The sequence below is a fragment of the Tetranychus urticae genome, chromosome 2 (assembly GCF_039701765.1).
Source record: "Tetranychus urticae isolate SD_2017Ah chromosome 2, NJAU_TeUrti_SD_1.0, whole genome shotgun sequence".
Taxonomy (NCBI): Eukaryota; Metazoa; Arthropoda; class Arachnida; order Trombidiformes; family Tetranychidae; genus Tetranychus; species Tetranychus urticae.
The window spans coordinates 29,260,329-29,281,211 of record NC_142959.1 but is presented as its reverse complement, the minus strand read 5'-3'; the positions used below and the strand labels follow the sequence as shown (position 1 = coordinate 29,281,211).

The 20,883-nt window shown below is 35.6% G+C and overlaps 7 protein-coding genes across 8 annotated transcripts; 4 read left to right on the top strand and 3 right to left on the bottom strand.

Moving 5' to 3' along the window:
- Positions 1 to 234: 234 nt before the first annotated feature.
- On the top strand, positions 235 to 1,192 carry LOC112539502 (uncharacterized). Its single transcript, XM_025162092.2, has 4 exons — positions 235 to 265; positions 328 to 425; positions 486 to 589; positions 656 to 1,192. The coding sequence occupies exons 1-4, from the start codon at positions 235 to 237 to the stop codon at positions 1,047 to 1,049; spliced, it is 627 nt and encodes a 208-aa protein (XP_025017860.2). The 3' UTR covers positions 1,050 to 1,192.
- Positions 1,193 to 1,336: 144 nt separating this feature from the next.
- LOC107368154 (uncharacterized) lies at positions 1,337 to 6,022 on the top strand. The gene is made up of 11 exons (XM_015935938.3): positions 1,337 to 1,587; positions 1,746 to 1,861; positions 1,947 to 1,988; positions 2,102 to 2,293; positions 2,624 to 2,739; positions 2,829 to 3,004; positions 3,090 to 4,002; positions 4,081 to 4,315; positions 4,395 to 4,725; positions 4,795 to 5,019; positions 5,095 to 6,022. The coding sequence occupies exons 1-11, from the start codon at positions 1,425 to 1,427 to the stop codon at positions 5,697 to 5,699; spliced, it is 3,114 nt and encodes a 1,037-aa protein (XP_015791424.2). The 5' UTR covers positions 1,337 to 1,424; the 3' UTR covers positions 5,700 to 6,022.
- A 44-nt stretch (positions 6,023 to 6,066) lies between these two features.
- Positions 6,067 to 6,868, bottom strand: Pfdn4 (prefoldin subunit 4). Its single transcript, XM_015935889.3, has one exon. It carries the CDS (start codon positions 6,645 to 6,647, stop codon positions 6,246 to 6,248), a length of 402 nt encoding a protein of 133 aa, XP_015791375.1. The 5' UTR covers positions 6,648 to 6,868; the 3' UTR covers positions 6,067 to 6,245.
- An 85-nt stretch (positions 6,869 to 6,953) lies between these two features.
- LOC107368103 (nucleolar complex protein 4 homolog) lies at positions 6,954 to 8,455 on the top strand. Its single transcript, XM_015935886.3, has 3 exons — positions 6,954 to 7,473; positions 7,548 to 7,720; positions 7,785 to 8,455. Exons 1-3 carry the CDS (start codon positions 7,027 to 7,029, stop codon positions 8,347 to 8,349), a joined length of 1,185 nt encoding a protein of 394 aa, XP_015791372.1. The 5' UTR covers positions 6,954 to 7,026; the 3' UTR covers positions 8,350 to 8,455.
- Positions 8,456 to 8,464: 9 nt separating this feature from the next.
- Positions 8,465 to 11,721, bottom strand: Drp1 (dynamin related protein 1). Of its 2 annotated transcripts, none has more exons than XM_015935883.3 (3): positions 11,542 to 11,721; positions 10,349 to 11,087; positions 8,465 to 10,277 (listed from the first exon to the last, which is right to left on the bottom strand). In XM_015935883.3, the coding sequence occupies exons 2-3, from the start codon at positions 11,019 to 11,021 to the stop codon at positions 8,764 to 8,766; spliced, it is 2,187 nt and encodes a 728-aa protein (XP_015791369.1). In that variant the 5' UTR covers positions 11,022 to 11,087; positions 11,542 to 11,721; the 3' UTR covers positions 8,465 to 8,763. The 2 variants fall into 2 exon arrangements, with proteins under 2 accessions (XP_015791369.1, XP_015791371.1); XM_015935885.3 differs by having other exon boundaries at positions 11,329 to 11,553.
- Positions 11,722 to 17,153: 5,432 nt separating this feature from the next.
- On the top strand, positions 17,154 to 18,512 carry LOC107368105 (2-aminoethanethiol dioxygenase). Its single transcript, XM_015935888.3, has 2 exons — positions 17,154 to 17,268; positions 17,421 to 18,512. Exon 2 carries the CDS (start codon positions 17,655 to 17,657, stop codon positions 18,342 to 18,344), a length of 690 nt encoding a protein of 229 aa, XP_015791374.2. The 5' UTR covers positions 17,154 to 17,268; positions 17,421 to 17,654; the 3' UTR covers positions 18,345 to 18,512.
- Positions 18,468 to 19,852, bottom strand: LOC107368104 (thiopurine S-methyltransferase). Its single transcript, XM_089266865.1, has 2 exons — positions 19,295 to 19,852; positions 18,468 to 19,188 (listed from the first exon to the last, which is right to left on the bottom strand). Exons 1-2 carry the CDS (start codon positions 19,513 to 19,515, stop codon positions 18,912 to 18,914), a joined length of 498 nt encoding a protein of 165 aa, XP_089122991.1. The 5' UTR covers positions 19,516 to 19,852; the 3' UTR covers positions 18,468 to 18,911.
- Positions 19,853 to 20,883: the final 1,031 nt, after the last annotated feature.

The following is a 20,883-nucleotide window of genomic DNA, read 5'->3' as shown; positions in this document are numbered from 1 at the left end:
CATCTTAAAATGTTTATTCAAAGTCTATTTTCGACATGAGAGGTTAGTTTATTGCAAAAACTAGTTTTTGACCTGATCCACAGGTGAATACAGATGCATCTTCGGTTCTTTCACTTTTACCTCAGATTGTAAAGGTATAACTCTTTGTTTCACTGACACAAAAGAAGCTCTACTTTTCCACGTTTTTTGTGCATTTTTCATTCGAATATCAATAAATATATACTTTTCTATGAAATGGATGGAAATATTTGTAACTCTGATAAAAGTAAGTTTTTTTCGTTTTGAATAAAGTCATTTTTAAAGCATTGTGATATTTCTTTCGTTTAGTTACAATAAAAGTAAAGATACCGGGTGAGGATTATCATGTTATTTCAATCGATTGGTCAAATGAAATTTTTGATTTCAGAAGACAAATTTTCCATCAGGTAAGTCAAAAGAAAAAAGTGTGAATAAAGTTTAATCAATCTTAATCTTAATATTTATAGCTTGCTGTATACACCGGGATACCAGTTGAATACTCAGAAATTATCTGGGTAAATAGACACCCGATGAGGAGTATAACAATTAAAAACAGGCAATTCAATGAAGTGTAAATTTGTTTTCTCTATTATTGAATTTTTTTAAATAATTTCATTTCTTTTTGTTCACTCCTTAGATATATTGATGATCGCTTCCCAGAAGAAGATTCCCAGGAAAATCTAATGAATTACTTTCACGATGGCGATTGTTTTATGCTCAATACCTATTTAATCCCAGGAGATAATGGCCTTTATAATGTTTATATAATTACTAACATTAATTTGATCGACGAAGCTGGATTTACACACTATAATTGTCCTTACTTGGCCAGTAGAGCTATAAACGATAGAATAGCAAAATTGATAAAATCACATTATATACAATCAAATATGGAGGAGTGGGTTAGGCGAGGGGAGTTTGAAAGGATCCAACTTGATTTGAATTTTAAGCAATATTTTTTGATAAACTGCTCGGAATGGCCGGGAGAAAATATTCCCTTTGAACTTCCTTATCTGCGAAATCGTGGTTGACTTTGATTTTTCGAAGTGCATTTTGCTATAAAAGAATCTGTATGATTTAACAATTGGTCACAAACAGAAAATAAAATGATGTACTTGATTTAGATATGCAACAATTTATGTTTAATTTAATTAATTATATTTATTATTTGTTATAATTAAGTGTTTAATTTTCAATTGTCTAATTCAAATTTTACGAGTGTGACCGCTTCACCAAACTTCTTCTGGTGACCAACAGGTGGCAACCAGCAAAGTCATTGAAAATTTTTGTTCATGCTTATGGTTGTCTATCTTCCTTTTATATTGAAAGGCAGAATCCATTTTCTGAATTTGAGGCTTTTTTTAAGTCAATCAATTCATTCAAATTTAGTTAATTAATTTGTAAATATGTCAATTCATTATAAATTTAAAGGAAGTCTAAATTTTGAAAGGATTCCTTTTGATGGTGTACACATTTCAGTTGGTGATCTTAAAAAAGCCATTTTTGCTCAGAAAAAGATTGATACATCAACAAATGATCTCATTATAACTGATTCCCAAACTAAAGAAGGTAAGTTTCCTATTTTAACTCATCTGACTGACTACTAACTGACAAACAAAAAATTGTGACCTTGTTTTTTAACATATCATAACATAACATATCTACAATTTTCTATAATAATTTATTAATCTATAATATTTATTGTCCTTTCTTTCAATATTTTTTAGTTTATGAATCGGATGAAGTATTGATTCCAAGAAATACCTCTGTTATTGTAGCGAGAGTGCCCATTACTGATGATAAAAAACACTGGCACAAAAATGAAGTCAAACCATCTTCGGAGGTAAGTTGTACTCATTGTTACTTTGTCTCTCTATTTATTTACATTTCCATATCCTAATTCATGCTTTTTTGTTTGCTTTGTGTAGAATCACACCCCAGGACATGTTTCACTTAAGGAAATAATCAAAGTAAGTTTACGGCTTTAATTCTCAACATTTGTATATATCTTTAGATTTTTAAGGTTCCCTATTATCTCAGTAATCTAACTGACTAAGTGTTTTTATCCATTTTTCTCCAACAGTCTTCTGACCTCTCCAACTCAAATGCATCCGAAGAAGAAAAGATTCAAGCTATGTTATCCCACTCAACTCAGGACTATGACTCATCCAAATTTGTTAAAAACCGAGGAATCGTTGGTCCTTTACCTCCAAATTATACTTGTTACCGTTGTGGTCAACCAGGCCATTATATTAAGCATTGTCCAACTAATAATGTAAATATTTTCAGAAGCTGTTTTTTTATAAATGATCTGCTTAGTTGCATCCTTTCTCTATTCAAGAAACCTTTTCTTGGTGTTACTCAAAATGAAACAATTTCTTATATTTTTGATGACTTTATTGTCTATACATTTTCATCCATGATTAACATTTTTCTCAAACGAAACCATCCAGGCATTTGTCTCAATCATTAATATTTTCTGTGTCCCCAATTTGTTTCCTTATAATTTTGTGCATCTCATTTGGGGCAAACATTTTGTTGCCTTGATTTCTTTTGTTTCCTTTTTTATGTGTTAATTTCATTATTCTTTCGTTATTCCCCCAAGATGGAAATCAAGCGAAGTACAGGTATTCCGAAGAGCTTCATGATCCCTGCAAGTGCAGAACAGAAAGGAGCTCTTCTAACTTCAAGTGGTGAATATGCTGTACCAATCATTGACCAGTAAGTATTGTTTTGATATTCTTCATGATTTTTTTTGTTGTCCCTTGTATGCATTGATTTAATTTTGATCAATTTACTTTTAATTTTAGCCAAGCATATTCGGAGAAGAAAAGTGACAGGAAAGCATTACTGGAGAACCGAGATAAGGAGGAAGGCGAAACCAAAGAGGAATCAATTCCAGACGAATTAAAGTGCTTATTATGTCAAGAACTGCTCCGTGATGCCGTTATTACGCCTTGCTGTGTCAAAGTTTTCTGTGATGAATGTATGTATCATTTTCATATTGCTTTTAGATGAAATATTGCTAAACCATTAACATAGTTTACTAATCAATTTTTCTGCTTTTTCAGGTATTAGAATGGAAATCCTGCAGACAGATGATAATCAATGTCCATCGTGCCTCGAAACAGATCTAAGGCTTGACCATCTCATACCCATATTGCGTATACGTTCAGCTGTAAAAAAATTTATCTTGGACAGAGAAGCTAGCCAGAAATCTATTACTGATATAAATAATGTTAACGCAGATATTGATATTCAATCTAGCGGAAATGATAATTTAAATGGTGGAGATAGCAAAGAAATCAACTCTATTACTACTGACACCTCCACTTCTTCCACATCTACTTTTATTACTAATTCAGCTTCACCTACCACCACAACTTCTATTAGTACATCTAATTTAGTCCTAATCTGTGAAAAAACATTCCCTAATGATTCAGAAAAAGAGGTTGAGGGAAAATCTCAATCAAGTGATGAAAATAAACTAGATTCGATGAAAGTTGAAACTAAAGTTGACGAAACTAATAAAGCTCCCTGTGAGCTTCATGAGTCTGATATTGAGACTCGCGAAAAATTAAATCAAGATGATTTTGTTTCTGATTTAAAGGTTAAAGAGGAAAACTCTAATTTAGAGGGACCTCAATCTCAAAACTTGGATGAAAACAGCCAATCTCAGGAAAGGCAACAATTGGCTCTGGACTTTGCGATAAATGGAGATATTAATGATAACGTTTCAGGGACTGATAGAGCAGAAGATTCAGAAGCAAGTTCTATTAAAAAAGATATTGATACAGAATCATCAACCCCTATACCTAATTTAATTACTACTAGTGATTCAGATAAGGCTATTAGATCAGAACTTCATGATGAATCTAGCAGAACATCTTCACATGATGAGCCAATCCATTCTCAACGTGAAAGTGAAGAAGACGAGGAAAGTCAAGATGCCTACGCCTCCAGTTCAGTTAGTCCTTCAAACAGGTAATTTTTTTAACACCTATTTTCATTTCATTATTATTTTGCATTATAATTCATTGCTTGTGTTTATGAAACATTCAGAGATTCCAAGGATAAAGATTCAGACAAAGAGATTGACAAAGATAAGGAAAAGGAATCTGATGATGAAAAGGATGAACAAGAGAAGACTGATGCTCCATGGACCCATGCAACGGACAAGTCAAAACCGCAAGAGTACCAGGAGACGATCAAAATTAATCAAAATCAAGAAACTAATCCAAGCTCAAATGATATCACAACACAGCCAAGTATTTTACAATCTCGAACTCTCAGACCGGTAAGGAACACTCAAAAATTCAACGTTTAATTCAATTGATTCGTTAAATTAATTATAATTTTTAATATTTACTTTACAGACGATGGCTATTCGTAATCTAATCTCTCTACCTCGTCCTATTCTACCTACTGTTCCTCCCACCATGAGCATGCATCGAACACCATTATTAGGCCATCGTGGTCCTTTATTTCCAGGAGGACCACCTGATGCAAGATTTTATCGCCCATCAATGCGTGATCCTTTCTCGATGAACCCTAACCCATACAGTTTCAGTTTACCCATGAGACCTCCACCTGGTTACCCTGACCCATACGCTTTTATGAATACACGACCACCTCACATAAACACTAATCAGTATTCACGACCTTCGCCAATGTCTAACACTCAGACGTATGATCCAACACAATCAGGTAATTTTTTTGCTCATGTAATTCTTTGTAATGGGATTTAAACATTTTCACTCTGCTTTTTATTTACAGATTTAATTAGTAACTATTATTCAAATTCAACTACAAATGATGATTATGAAGATCCTTTGGATCGTTTTGTCAAACAATTAGAATCTAAGTCACGTAAACGCATTGCTGGATCTCCGTCACGGTCAAGATCAAGGTCTAGTTCTAGATCTCGGTCAAGAATCCGAGCTCATTCTGGTTCGCCCAGGTCTAGAAATCGTTATTATCGAAGTGATTCTCCCAATCGACGTAAGTTATTCACCTTGAAAGTTCATCTTTTAGCACATTTGTTGAAAATTAATTGCGAACTTTTCTTTTATATAGATGATAAACGACGTGAAAAAGATCAAGCCGACCGCAGTCGAACAAGGGAAAGAGAAAGGGAAAGGCTCAGAGATAGAAACTCAGACCGCCATAGAGATTGGGATCGACATCGTGATAGAGAAAGTGATCGTGATCGCAACAGAGAAAAACTCTCCAGAGATCGAGATCGTGAAAGAGAAAGAGAACGAGAGCGAGACAGGGAGAGAGAAAGGGAAAGAGAGCGGGAACGAGCAAGAGAAAGGGAACGAGAGAGGGAACGAGAAGAGCGAGAGCGAGAGAGGGAACGAGAAAAGGAACGAGAGAGGGAAAGAGAGGAAAGAGAGCGAGAAAGAGAGAGAGAAAGGGAGAGAGAAAGAGAACGAGAAGAAAGAGAAAAAGAGCGTGAAAGAGAAGAAAGAAAAAGGAAGAAAAAAATTAAAAAAGAAGCAGAAGTGCTGAAGGAAGGAGAAACTGAGCGAAAGAGTAAAGGCACTAAACGAAAGAAAGATTCGAAGAAAGATGCAGATGGAGAGAGAGAAAAAGGAAAAGAGAAAAAGAAGAAGAAAAAGGAAAAGAGAGATAAAGAGCGAGAAAAGGAGAAAGAAAAAGAAAAAGAGAGAACGTGATAGTTAATTTTGGCCAAATTTTTTTCTATGACCTATTGTATTGAATGGATCCATTGTATTTAATTGTATTTTCATTGATTTTCTTCCTGCAAAGTTACAGGCACTTAGTCCACTCTCGGACAATGATCCTGTATGTGCCAGGGATGTTCACGAACATCTTCAGATTAAAAACATTAATTACATCGTAAAGTAAACCCTTCTTTTCATTATTTTCAAGTGTCAATTGTACTTCATTGTATTGTTTGAATTAATACTTTTGTCTATCGACCGATGTCGAGTAAATGCCTACGTAATTTATAAATAAAAATGCTTATGCTTCTGAATCCCCTGCATTGTCTGCCGTTTTTTTAAAGAACTTAACAACGAATTATCAAAGTAAAAAGTTGCTCAATTGCAATATACAAATGAGAGTATGAATTTTATTAACAAATTTGGTTGGGAGAGAAAAATGAGGAAATTGCAATACAGTTAATGTAGTTCTGTTAGTTTCAATTTAAAGCATACAGATGTAGTTAAATTTCCAGGCCCGTCCCAGTTTTGACAGTTTTAATCATCAGCCTCTAAATTAATGTTATTGCGACCGAATTTTGCATATAATTCGGTTTTCAGAGTATTCATTTCTTCCCTGAGGTGATCTACTTCTTCTTTCATGGAAGAAACTTCTCGACTTAATTCTTCTTTCTTTTTGGTTACCCAATCCAATGCTTCTTCTGCCGTAAAATGAACAAATATTTCACCTTCCATAATTTGGAAACCTTCATCATCTAAAGCAGCATACAAATCCATTTCACTGATAGACTCCTCTATGTTTTTGAGCTCCTTTTCCTTGTTAATGAGTTCGTCTTTGATCTCTTCCAATTTGGAATTGTGTGAGGCAAAACGATTGATTTTACTTTGATCTTCATAAGTAACTTGCAATTCTGAGATAGGATTAACTGTTGAAGCCATTATTAAAGTTGGGATAAACAAGTGATGTAGAAGATGTCTAATAGTCACAACAACAAAATACCAAATAATGCCAAAACAGTAACTTCTTTACAGTTGATCTGGTGAAATAAGATAGTAGAAATTCAAATCTTCAAATATAAAATCAACTTCAATGTATAAAAAAACAATTATTAATTAAATACCGATATTCAATTGAAATAGCAAGCTTATAATTTATAAAAATTCATACGATTTCTTATACAGCTCCACCTACTGAGGAGTTCATAAGTCACCGAAAACCACCTGGTGTTAGTTCACTTGTTTTGCTTTTAAGTTTAAAAAGCATTTTTCATTTTGTGTCCAATTCGTTTCAATTTAAAATTTAATTACGATTCAACTGATGGATTCTGTCATCGAAAAAAATTCTTTTATACAGTCAGTGTATAAAATAAATTGTAATCTAGTGCCATCCGGAGATCCATCGACCATTGAATTCGTTTTCAAACTAATAAAAAATGTTTGTGACCACATTTTATCAAATGGCATGGATCAAGAATTGCTTGAAGAGTTAAAAAATGTGATTATTCACAATGATGTGAAATATTTCGTCCTTAAAGCTTTGTTACATCTTTTCAAAGATAAAAAAAAGTTGGGCGATGAAACGGAAGATTTTGTCACCAATGGTTTTGATTTATTAGTCCTAGTGCAAATTAAAGAAAGTAAATCTTTAAAATCGACTTTGTTTTTCAAATCAGATGAAGACAATTTAATTCCAAAAAGTTGTCTAACATATAAAAAACAAGCTGAATTATTTGCGTCAGTTTGGTTTACATTTCTTTCTTTCAAGGTAAGGGTGATATGAAATATTAATATCTAAATCACAATCCTAATGATTCTCTCTTTACTTTCTTCACTTAATAGCTTACTGTTCCAATATATAAGAAAGTGTTGCAAATATTGGAAAAGAAGGTTATGCCACATTTTAGGAATCCATTGTGTTTGTCAGATTTTCTGATATCATCTTTCAACATAGGAGGATCTGCCAGTTTACTTTCGCTGTCTTCACTTTTCATTTTGATGACCAAATGTAACTTGTAAGTTTCAAGAATATAATATGGTATTTTGATTCTAATCTAAATTCCTCATTTCTTTTTTCAGAGATTATCCTGATTTCTATAAGAAATTTTATAATTTAATAACACCCGATATGCTTTATGTGAAATATCGAGCGAGATTTTTTTATTGGACAGATATATTTTTAACTTCAACACACATACCCGCCTATTTGATAGCCGCATTTATTAAAAAGCTGGCTCGATTAACTTTGGTGGCTCCTGTTGATGCTATTCAAATCATACTACCGATAATTAAAAACATATTGATCCGACACCCTAGTTTGTCTTCTATGGTTAACAAATATCAACCAACTACCATGGATTCAGACCCATATGATTGTAACCAAGAGGACCCTGCCAAGTCCAATGCCATAGAAAGTTCACTTTGGGAAGTAAAAACACTTGCAGCACATTGGGATCCAAAAGTAGTTAAAGCTGCGTCGTTTATCAACAGACCATTACCAACATTAGAGGTCGATCTGGCAGATATCCTGGAAACCTCTTTCAATGATATAAAAGAGGAAGTTGAGAACTCCATTGATCATGAAGATTTTGATTTGCAGGTCAATAATTTGAGAGATCCCATTAGGAAATTTTTACAATGCTAATATGTAGATATAATTCTAAGCTGTTCTGCGCTACCTTAATGTCAAATTTGTTGATAAATTTTCTAATTTACATTTGCATATTGCAATAAAGTAACTTTTGTTTTGATGGAGTGAATTTTTCATAATGGGCGTTAAATTTTCATTTTATTGTAACGCTTTGACAATTGATTCATTTAAACTATAGTTAAATTTTGTACGAAATGATCAAGGTAATCTAAATCTGTGATAATTTTTGTTTTATCCAGTAGAATACAATAAACCTGCGATTACGTTTACAATTTTGAACATAAGCAAGCAAATAAAAAAAATGTGAAACTAAAGTGTGATTACAGAGTAATTAATAATTTTATAATTGTAACAGAGACGGTTAGCATTCAGTGGATTGTTTTAGCTGATATCAAATACTTTCATCGATCACCATATGTGTGTCTCTCTAATTTCACTTATTATCATATTAGCCTTTTGAAGGGCTTTCAACATTTCAGTTGCTTCTCTACGGCGAACAGCAATATGCTCAGATTCTGACAAAAGTTCATCAAAGTCTTCCTTTTTATAGAGATGTGTAACCAGTTCCGACTGTAGATTATCCCTAACAAAGTTTACAAGGAAATACATGATAGCCTTAGGCACCGAGTCTTGAATGTTCTTTCGAACAATTAAAAAATAAGATCTAATTAATTTTTCGATGACTGTACAGTCCCTTTGTTCCTTGGATGTTAGTCTAACCTCTCTGTTGGCCGGCACATCGGGTAATAGGTTTACTGGTTTGGTAAGTTGATGGTGTTGTGACTTTCTTTGAATTAAAGCAGTTGAATTGGGCAAACTACTAGGTCCACTTGAGTCTCCTAATCTGTCGAGATCATTCATATTATCTCCTGCTTCTGATACTTGGCTAATAGCTTTTTTATTAGATGTTGACCAGATCATGTTTGCATCAAGTTTCAGGGCAAGAGATGAGCCTGGTTTAGCTTTCACTAATTCATTGGAGCTACTGGAAGCTTCATCATCAGGAGCAGGTAGAGCATTATTCGGAGCATACTTCTTCTTCTGGTCAATCTCAGCATTTTTCATTAACGTCCCAATTAATTGGGCCTCGTGGAAATCAGGATGTCTGGTATTGATGTAGGCCAATTCAATGAATACTAAATTGTGAACCATAGTGTTGGTAGGTGGAAGTCGACGTCGAAGAAGAGTTGTAACAACGTCAATAATTTTTTCATGCAATTTAGGGAATCGAAGGAGTTCTTGCTGAATTTCGAAGTCACAGTGTTGAATGATGGCAACCATCTCTTCATGTACCAAATCCACACATTTCAAACTTGGTTCTTCAAGTCTACGAATTTGTCTTTTGACAAGCAAATCAAAGCTCACTTCAGGCACAAAAAGTGCTGGCCTGGGTCCGGTCGCATTTTGGATAGCTGTTAAAATGTCTCGGTAGCTTAAACCTTCCAAAGGATCAACAGCATCAAGACGTTTACTAAAAACTTCATGGAAAACATACGATATACGAGCTCCGCCAGATAATTTGGATGTTTCAATATCTCTAGCTGTACCTTCAATGGCTGAGCAATAAGCAGAAGCAAACCGTGTAATAATTTGAAGCAAGGTTTGCCCTTGATCGACAACAGCATCACCATATGAATTCAAAAGAGTTTGGAATTGAGAAATCATCACTGATACTCTTGTCTTCAGCTCAGGTAAACAGTCGCGTATATGATGCATCAACAATCGGTTGAGTGTTTTAGCTAAGTAAGCCGTTCCATTTCTAGTTGCTAATGTAGGATACTTTTTTTGTAAATAAAGTTGTTCGTCCTTAAGAGCATCTTCAATAGACTTTTTAGAGAGTATATCAGCTTGACTACGATTGACAACACCAATAATGCCTAATTTTACTGGAATAACTCGACCCATAAGAACGTCAACAGCGTCTAAAGAGGGATAGCATTTTGGTTAGAATATTGGAGCAATATTTAATTAAAAATACAAATTTATGAAATACCTGTTCCTGCATCCATCAAATCAAGTTTAGTGATAACTGCTAAAGTTCTTCTTCCATCCGGATCAACGTCCCGGGCTAGTTTTAATGCCTCGGAAGTAGCAAAATCTGTATTTGCAGCAGTGACAGCTAGAATAATTGAATTTGGATTCGCAATGTATTTCAAAAGAAGTTCTTTGATTTGCAGTTCAATGTCAGGTGGTTGGTCCCCAACTGGAACTTTGGTAATACCAGGTAAATCAACAAGAGTAAGGTTTACTACTCGCGGAGAGTAAATCTTGAGATTGATTGGTTCAGGGCAGATACCTTTGTTGGAGCCAGACATTCGATCGGTTTCAGCTTCAATTTCAAGTCTGACTTCATCGAAATTGGAATAAACTTTGTTCTTTGTATGAAGAAATCGAGCCCATTCTACGAGGCCTAATGTACCTTCTTCTGCTGATCTTTGTACTTTATCATCCAATGGTACATTGGTAAGTTGGAGTATAAGGGGTCTTCGAGTCACTATACCTGGTCCACGAGGAAGAAAATCTTTACCTACTAAAGATTCAATGACAGAGGATTTTCCAGACGACTGATTACCAACAACAACAATCTGTGGTAACTGGATTGTGTCACTTCCAATGGTAGTGAAAACATCTTGAAGTTTATTAATTATAGGAATTAAAGCCTCCATATTCCATCAGCTGTGTACTTGGAAATAAGTCTATTAATTCAAATGTTAAAATTGAATAGCAGAAAGCTAGAAAAGGACAAAAAAACAGATAAAAAGATTAATGGGACTAATTTGGTTTTAAACACATAAACTAAACTAAAAAATTACAGTTGTCAAAAAATTCAATAGCTAAACACAGAGAAAATAGTTATTAATCAATAAAGCCTATGAAAATAAGTGAAACGAGGTTTGGATTAGCAAGGTTAATAACATCAAAACGATCTTGAGAAAAGCATAAGGAGAAAATATTGAGAAATAGCAAACATACAGGTTATAAAGAAAGAAACATAAAAGAGGTTTACAAAATATCAAAGGATAGGAAAAGATTATTCAAACAGGACAGTTTAAATTCAATTAGTTGCTAGGGATTCCATTCTTCTGTACAACAATCAGCAAAATAATAAGCTAAACAATGCTCTTCCATGAGGTAAAATTAGAAAGATAGATAAAAACAATCAAAAGTGGAAATCATAAATATTACCAGAGGTTGATTATCCTCCTTTAGAAGCGGGAAACTAGAGATTAGATGAATGTATGAAGAAAATCCAATGAAGGTTGATTTGAAGGAAACTTTGAGACCTTTGCTGGTACAAATCAATCAAAATAATTAAATAGAAACTAAAATAAATAATAAATGTACACAAATTGAGACAACATGAAAGAAAATTCAATTGCTTCTGAAAAAAAACTGTAGTTTACCGTTGCTCAGGGAAACGAAACGCCTCTTTTCTACAATATGTGTATAAAAATTTGACTCAAATTATTTGAGTGTTCACTGTGCATGCATTTGTGTTGTCACCTTAATTACCATTTGTTAATAGTAAATTAGTTTAATTTGTGACCGTTCACAACTGTTAACAGTCAAAAGAGGAAGATTTAACTTACTTTTCTATGGAGATGAACCAAAAGTGAAAAGTAAGAGAGAAAGGGGAGGGATCTTACTATTCTAAAACCTCTCGGTTTCGAGTGAAGAGTAAGAAGGAGAGAGGGCAGCACAAGGGATTGAAGAGGCAAAGTTGAAAGTTGAAGTCAAACTTTATTGATAATGTTAGAGAAAAGTTCGGAGTATATATGTCTCCCATGGGACATAGAGATGTCAGGGTACAAATGGTTTAGTTAAATTCAGTATAAAAAATAATCATAATAAACATATAAATATCATGGGTAAAATAAGCGTAGTTAAAAGTACAATATTTCACGTTTACATTTACCGCTAGGGTTACCTGCTTTTGATTGGAAAGATACATTTGTAATGCATTAAGTTATATTGAAAAAGCCCTAGTGGCGAAGGTTGAAAGAGAGAGAGGAACATATGTTTTAAGTTTTTGTGCTTGGTTTGTTTTATTGAAGTTAATCATCATCACATTCGCCCACTGTAATTTGAGTTTGTTGTCTATCAACAAACTGCTTGAGCTGGGATGAATGAGCTTGAATTGGTGTTCCTGAAAGTGATTCCGAGATGATGTATGTTACGTCCGTGATCTTTTTGATGACATAGTATGGACCTGTATACTTAGCTGTGACTTTAGTCTTGGATGGATGGTTGAATGGTACTTCCTTGAGTACTTTGGATCCAATCTCAAAGTTTGCGACGGGATGCTTAGCGTCATGTCTTTGTTTCCTTCTTTCTTGTTCCGTACGTGTCCTGGTCCTGGCTAATTCTCGTGCTTCTTGGAGATTGTTGGTTTCACCGGAGAAAGTCGGAGTTGGATCGGTTCCAAAGAAGAGATATGCAGGAGCATAACCAGTGATATCGTGTGGAGTGTTGTTGTAATCTGTGACAATCTTTGGTAAGAGCGTTGTCCATTTACGATGAGGATGATCTTGTAAAGCAGCTCTTACTTTGACCATCAAAGTTCCATTGATACGTTCGACAATACCGTTGGTTTGTGGATGATATGGAGTACTAAAGATATGCTTTATGTTGTGGCGTTTGAAAGCTTGTTTCAAGACTGTACTTTGGAAATTCTTGTGACAGTCAGTTAGAATAGCTTTGATACGAATACCAGCTTGGATAAGTTTGTCCAAGAGGGTTACTATGGATGCTGATGTGTTGGTGGTTGTGGGAAAGGCCCAAACATAACGTGAAAAGTGGTCTATGAAGACTTGAATGTACTTATGTCGAGTACTACCAGCTGCAGGTCCCATGACTATAGTATCGAGGCCGACGAGATCACCAGGTTCGAGATCAACTGAAGGGAGGATCATTTGACCAATACTTGGACGATGGGTTTGCTTGACAAGCTGGCATGAACGGCATGAATCGACATAAGCTTTGATGTCTGAGATCATATGAGGCCACCAATAGAAACGAGTAATAAGTTTTACAGTCTTGTTTTTCCCAGGGTGACTGTAATCGTCGTGAAAATGCTGTAAGACTTTATTACGGAGTGTTGGTGGAATGATTGCTCGAGTGGAACCACGGGTTTTCACGGTGACAATGCCATCCACTTTGAAAGATTGTTGAATATGAGAGAAGTCAGTGGTAGCTTGATGTTGCTTGATTTCATCAGCATCGATGAGGAAAGTAACTGGGGCTCTTGATAAGGCATCAACGTGTTGTTGAGAGACGCCAGCTCGATGAAATAGCTCATAGGATCGAGTAGAGAGCTTGATACTCCAGCGATAGAGTCTCCCTTTGGGTTTCTTGAGTGTGAGGAGCCATTTCAATGCACTATGATCGGTGATGACTTTGAATGGGAGGCTGAGATAAGCTTCGAAGTGATCAACAGCTTCTACAACTGCAAGGCATTCAAGTTCGAATGCGGTATAGTTGCCTTGGTGTTCGTTGAGTGCTTTGGAAAAATAAGCAATGGGATGTTCAAGACCATGTTTGTCGGTTTGAACTAGCGTAGCTCCAATACCAATCTTTGAAGCGTCAGTGTAAAGGGTACACGGTTCATCTTTGTTGTAAATAGCGAGAACTGGTTCATTGATTAACTTGTTTTTGAGGATTTGAAAAGCGGTTTGATGTTCATCCTTCCAGTGGAAAGCGATGTTTTTACAAAGGAGTCTGGTTAATGGTTTAGAGATGGTTGAGAACTTGTCTATGAAGCGACGGTAATAGTTTGCAAGTCCTAAGAATTGACGAACTTCCTTGACATTACTTGGAACAGGGAAATGTTCAACAGCTTTGACCTTTTGTTTGGATGGTCTAACCCCTTCTTCACTGATGATGTATCCAAGATAGTCAACTTCATTTTGCGCGAAGTTGCACTTAGACAGCTTCAGTTTGATGTTGTTATCCTTGCAAAGAGTGAAGATCTTCTCTAAGAGTTGAAGATGTTCAGAGAAGGTTTTGCTGTAAATGATGATGTCGTCTAAGTAATTTATTGCGCCGTTGTAGAGTAAAGAACCAAGTACTCTTTGGAGAATTCTTTGAAAAGTTGCTGGGGCGTTTTTAAGACCAAATGGCATGACGAGCCATTCATAGTGTCCTTCATGAGTTACGAAAGCAGTTTTCTCGATGCTTTCTGGGTCCATCTCAATATGCCAATATCCCCATTTGACGTCAAGTGTCGAGAAGTACTTACTACCTTGAAGACGATCAATGACATCATTGATCCGTGGCAGCGGCATCTTGTCATCTATGGTGAGGGCATTGAGACGACGGAAATCTATGCAGAGTCGTGTACCACCATCTTTCTTTGGTACACATGTGACTGGGAAGGCCCAAGGACTTTCACTATCGCGAACCAATCCTTTTTCTTTGTATTCTTTAACTTGACGACTTATTTCATCAAGTTCGGCTTGAGGACGACGATAGGCCCTGAGTTGAATTGGAGGATGGTTAATAGTGGTAATCCGATGTTTGGCAACGGTGATGCGGCCAATGTCTGTTTCATTTTGGGCGAAGGCAGATTTATGTTTTTCGATGAGAGCGGCAAGTTGATCTTTCTCATGTGTTTCTCCTAACAGGGTTACTAATTCTTGAGTCTCTGGAGATCGAATGCTGACAGTCTTATCTTCTAGGTTAAGGTGAAGACCGAATTCGATACTGGTGTTGAGACCGATTAAGATTGGATAGCGGAAGTTGGAGATTATGTGGTACTTGATCGTCTTGGTTGTTTTGTGGATGGTAGTTGAGGCGAGAGTGTATCCAACACTCTTGGTTGAACCTTCTAACTGGTTGATGGTTATCTGTTGTTTATTGTTGATAGGAAGGTTGAGTCGTTTACATGTCTTTAGACTCATAATGCTGATTGTACTACCGGTGTCAATGAAGGCTTCGACGGAAATACCTTCGATTGTTAGCGGGATATCGATGAATTTCAGTATTGGAGATATGTTTTTAGCGAAACATACGTCTCCGTGGTCATCTGGATGGAGTTCTTCCTCGGCAGTGTGGGTCGATGGTCGAGGTTGACTGGTTTGAGAACGATTAGGACATTCACGATGCCAATGGTTTTCCTTTTTACCAAGTCTTTCACAGTACCTACAGACTGGAGGACGGCGTTCAGCAGATTGACGAGGGCGGCTATTGTTATGTGGAGGTGCGGCGACCAATGTTTTAGCAGCGGGTTTCTTTGGTTGTTGCTTTGTTAGGAATTTTTCCTTTTGTTTGTAACGCATTTCGGTTTCAGTGGCTATTTCGAGCCAATCAGAGAGTGTACGAGGGCGTCCAGAACTCATATGGAGAGTCCAAGCAAAGGGTAAACCAGAAGTTAGTTGAGAGATGACTTGATGTTCAGCCAATTTTGCTTCACGAAGGAGTTTTATCTTACGGCGATAATACTCCGTCACTGTCTCTGTACGCTCAAGACGGATACGTTGAGCTTCGAGAAGTGGGTCCTTGAATTCAGAACCGAAGCGAGTGATCATTAAAGATTTGACAGCGTTCCAATCAACATGCTCTTCAGATGCGATTTCCTCGGCGTACCAACTTAGAGCTTCTTTGTCTAGGCTGTAGACTAAGTCTCTGATAAGGGTGTATGGATCGTTGGTGTTGATATGTCTTTCGTACAGGACTAACCAAGCTTGGATGCGGATGCCAGATGGTTCGCCCGTGTAACATTTGAGAACCTTCTTCTGTGGTAAGGTTATGTACTGCGTTGGTTGGTCGATAGTCGTGTCTAGTTGTGATGTAGTGGATAAACGGTTCCTATTTTGGTCTTGGAATCGAACTGCTGGTGTAGGCGGGAGGTATGGATTACGGATTAATGTTGGTAGACGACCATTTGGTTGGTTACCCAAGGGTGGATGGGTTGGTTGATTTGGATTTGTGATTGGGTTCGAGTCGAGGTTGTCTCTTTGGGCATCTGGATCTGTGGATATTTGATCAGAGAGGTTAGTATCCATATGATCATATGCCATTTTGTTCTCGGCTAAAGTTAAATGTTACCAGGTTAAATTAGACCACTAGATGGAGCAGAAGGACCAGCGGGAGTTTCAACAGCTTGAACTTGAGGAGTTATCAAAGAACGGAGGAAGCTGGGTCGGCAAACTGGTTTTAGGGGGGTTCTGTTCCACCAAAGGACAATTAGGCTGGAAAAGTCGGCTGATAGATGGAGACAAGAGATACGTCTGATGAAAAACAGGAGAAGAGATCCTGTCGACTGCGCCAAATGTGACCGTTCACAACTGTTAACAGTCAAAAGAGGAAGATTTAACTTACTTTTCTATGGAGATGAACCAAAAGTGAAAAGTAAGAGAGAAAGGGGAGGGATCTTACTATTCTAAAACCTCTCGGTTTCGAGTGAAGAGTAAGAAGGAGAGAGGGCAGCACAAGGGATTGAAGAGGCAAAGTTGAAAGTTGAAGTCAAACTTTATTGATAATGTTAGAGAAAAGTTCGGAGTATATATGTCTCCCATGGGACATAGAGATGTCAGGGTACAAATGGTTTAGTTAAATTCAGTATAAAAAATAATCATAATAAACATATAAATATCATGGGTAAAATAAGCGTAGTTAAAAGTACAATATTTCACGTTTACATTTACCGCTAGGGTTACCTGCTTTTGATTGGAAAGATACATTTGTAATGCATTAAGTTATATTGAAAAAGCCCTAGTGGCGAAGGTTGAAAGAGAGAGAGGAACATATGTTTTAAGTTTTTGTGCTTGGTTTGTTTTATTGAAGTTAATCATCATCACAAATTAAAAAGTTTAAGGTTAGATATTGTTTACCTTAAAGAACAAATTAATGTCTTGGAATGTTTGCCAATCATCTAAGCTTTCATTTACAATTGGATCAGTCCTCTAAACTAAGGTTTGCTTGATCAATACTTGTTTATTAAAAATGCCAAGCTTTAACAACTGTTTTAGCTCTTACTCTTTCTTTGATCATTTCAATCTTTTCATTCATTCCATTTCATCTATAATATTTTCTTAATAAATTTTTTTTCCATCTTCAATTTGCAGGTTTCAATATTTATCTGGTATTACTTCTCTAAAGCGTTACTGGTATTATTGTGTGTTGTCCTGACTTTCCTCGTCCCAGCTCTTTTTCTTCGTATCTTCTTGTTTTCAATATTGTTGATTGTGATAATCCTGTATTTGATTAGAGAATTTTTGCTGATCATTCTTTTTCGAAAGCTAAAACTGCCACCTAAGATATCCAAGATAAAATATCATTCAATTGTCTAACTGGTAATCATGACATCGTTGATACAAAGTGTTGTTAGATTGGCTCAACAAACATTTTCCAAGCAAGTTAATGAAGAATCTTTGGGTCGACTGCGTAGCTTATTTTTTAACCTTACGGCTCGTGATGTTGACTTTAAAGGTGACCTATTAGAGGATAAAAAATGTGGATTAAAAGGTCCAACTATACATGTGCACATTTATGAAGATGGCCACCAATCAATTTCTATATTTGGAATTCGTGAAGGTAAAAAAATACCGTTGCATGATCACCCTGATATGTATGGAATTATTAAAGTTATTCGAGGAGCGATAAAAATTAAGTCATTTACCAAGCTTTCAGTGAAAGAAGTTTCAACTGCCCCAAAAGAAATTCTGTCGAAAGTTTCTTGGAGACAAAAACATCTCTTATTACCTACTGTGATGACAGGAGAGAAAATAGTCACTACGGAAAACGAGCCATGCATCTTATATCCCACCGACAACAATATTCATGAGGTGACCTCGATAGAAGGCTTGTCTGCATTTGTTGACTTACTTTCTCCACCTTATCAAGAAGGAGAACGGGATTGCCATTTCTACTCTGTTCTTGGTTCCGCATTCGATCCTAAGCTCAATCTAACTGTTACCTGGCTCTTAGAAGTAGATTCTCCAGCTTCTTATTGGTGTGATAATATTCCTTACACAGGCCCACCAGTTTGACCGTGGATTTTCGTTGCTGCTTTCTATCTGTATCATGGTAATTTTCCCGATACATGTACATGACATTTAAAATTTACTACATCTATTGAAATTTCAGTGAGAAAATAGAAGTGTCAAGCCTTATTTGAATTAATCAGTTTAATATTAATAATCAAGTTTTTATTTTTACTGCTACAATCATAAATTTTTTATACTTTGATTAACAACTAATCAAGATACTTTTACCTAAACCAAAGAGTGGTTTAACCAAGTACAAATCTTTCCATCGTCTATTTTTCCTTGGCGTCAACGTATGTTATCTCTTGCTACAATCAACTAATTGGTAATTGTGATCGATCGAGTATTGTTTGCCGCCATGGTCTTCTAGAAATTGAAAGATCGATTGATGAATGGTTGAATCATCGCCATAGCTGGATATTTGATCTAAGCCTGACTTCTGTTCTTTGGTTTGAGTAAATAGGATGTCTCCAATACTTTTAATGGGGCTTGCATGTGCTTCTGGTATAGAGAAACGTGATCTGGAATTTTACTTTCAAGTTTCTGGATTTCACAGAAATCTCCTGAAAATTAAAAATAGAGAATCAAATTATTTAGACGTCTGTAAGACAAACCGAATTGATTTGACCAGGACTTACCGAAATATTCTCGGACTTTTTCCTCTGGTTGGCTGAATGGAACACCAGTCCATATTTTGTCATCAAACTCAGTTACGAGAAGAAGATAACGGAAATCAGGTGCCAAAAGACGTTTCATAGTTTGGATGTAAAGTTTTTGCTCATCCTCAGTGATTGTTCCAAATGCTCCACGATCCCAAACGCATTCAATGGTTTTGTTGATCTTTGGACTAAAATAATATACATTTTATATCAAATATATTGGCCAAGTTCAGAGTTTCTGATTCTACAAAGATTGATTTTGGCTTAAATTCTATATTGAAAGTTTTAACTTACTTGTCAAGAGTTAAGAAATTGGTTTGGATAATGTTGAGTCGTTTATCGGGCACCGAATAAATTTGAGCTCTTTCATCCAATTTCTCACTAGTATATTCAAGCTTTTGTTCATTGAAGAAATCCTGGACAGCTTCTGGTGCACAATCAGCTCCATAAACCTCATGACCTTGTTCCCAGAAGTATTTCATGTCAATCACCTTACCGCACATTGGGAATAGCATACGAACACTTTTTCGTCCATTAAGAAGAAGGTCTTCATATTTAACCAGAGTTCTGTTTTGGGATGGACAAATATATTCATTGAATCAAAATTGGTCAAGCTTAATAATCTAATGGTTAACTTACGGATTACGATGGGTCAAATGCCAAGCAGTGTCCCGAGCAGACCAAAGCTCCTTCCACATTTGAGTATAATTATCAGCATCTTTGATCACTTCCAAGTTTTGGTTATTTAATTCGCAAGACATTTCAACGTTTGTATGAATTCCAATGGACTTATCAACAAAAAAGAACAAAGTTTGTGCAAAGAAACTAACAAGCTTCAAACTACTTGAATAATCTTTGGTTTGAACTCAAATTGGATAACATTTTATATTTATATCCGAAACTTTACTGAACTCCTACTCCTAAGGCGGAGTTGAGTTGGATCTTATAAACAATTCTGGTTAATCGTATTATGGGGAGGCAAACAAAATTTCAGACAATCATAAAGAACGGATAAATATCAATAGTCAGGGAAAATTTGATTCTCAATTCTTAAAGTAGAACGGTTCGAGGAGCGAAATCCTTTCAGCCTTGAACTCTGCTATAAAAGTTGCTAACTAGTTTGCATTAAAAATGAGCAAAAAAGAAATATATCTTTTCCTTTAAATTATTTATGATTATCATTTATATTTGCTCTTTTTTACTCTTTTTTCGTTTCAATTATCAACATTGTTTTGGTACATGAAAAAGCTGGATAATACAATGATTGAAAGATAACTTAGTGGATAATTTTTTGGTCGAAATAACATTTGCATAAACGAGCAAACAATTTGAAATGCTCTGAATAGAGATGACAACCTCTTAGAATCGATTCATTAAAACCATGCTAAACGACCTTTTCTCTCAATCATTCATTGTTACTTTGACTGTTTCTTAAACCTTTTTGTTGCCACTTTACTTCATTGGCTGTACTTTTGATTATCTTGCTTTTTATTTATTAATCATGTCAGTAAAAGTTGAATAATCTTTTGGACCACTGACCGATTCAATGACCCACTTGATAATGTTAAAGATTGTTTATTTGAAGATTTAGTGTTTAACTCTTTTGTCTTTTGTTTCCCATTACATTTGTATTTATGCTAAATAACAAAATGATTCAATCTCAAAAATCGTAAAGATTGGAATTATTTGTTGTCATAATTTCCAGTTTATCGTGCTAATCACAATTTAAAATTTGGTGTCACCGTTAATTTCGTAATTTAACTGTTTCTAATGGTCATGCTTATCTCGGGTTAAGTTAATCTCGATCTTAAGCAAGAACTTAACTGTGAAAATGAATTTCTATTCGTTCACATTGATAAGTTAATTCACGCATTAGTCCATTG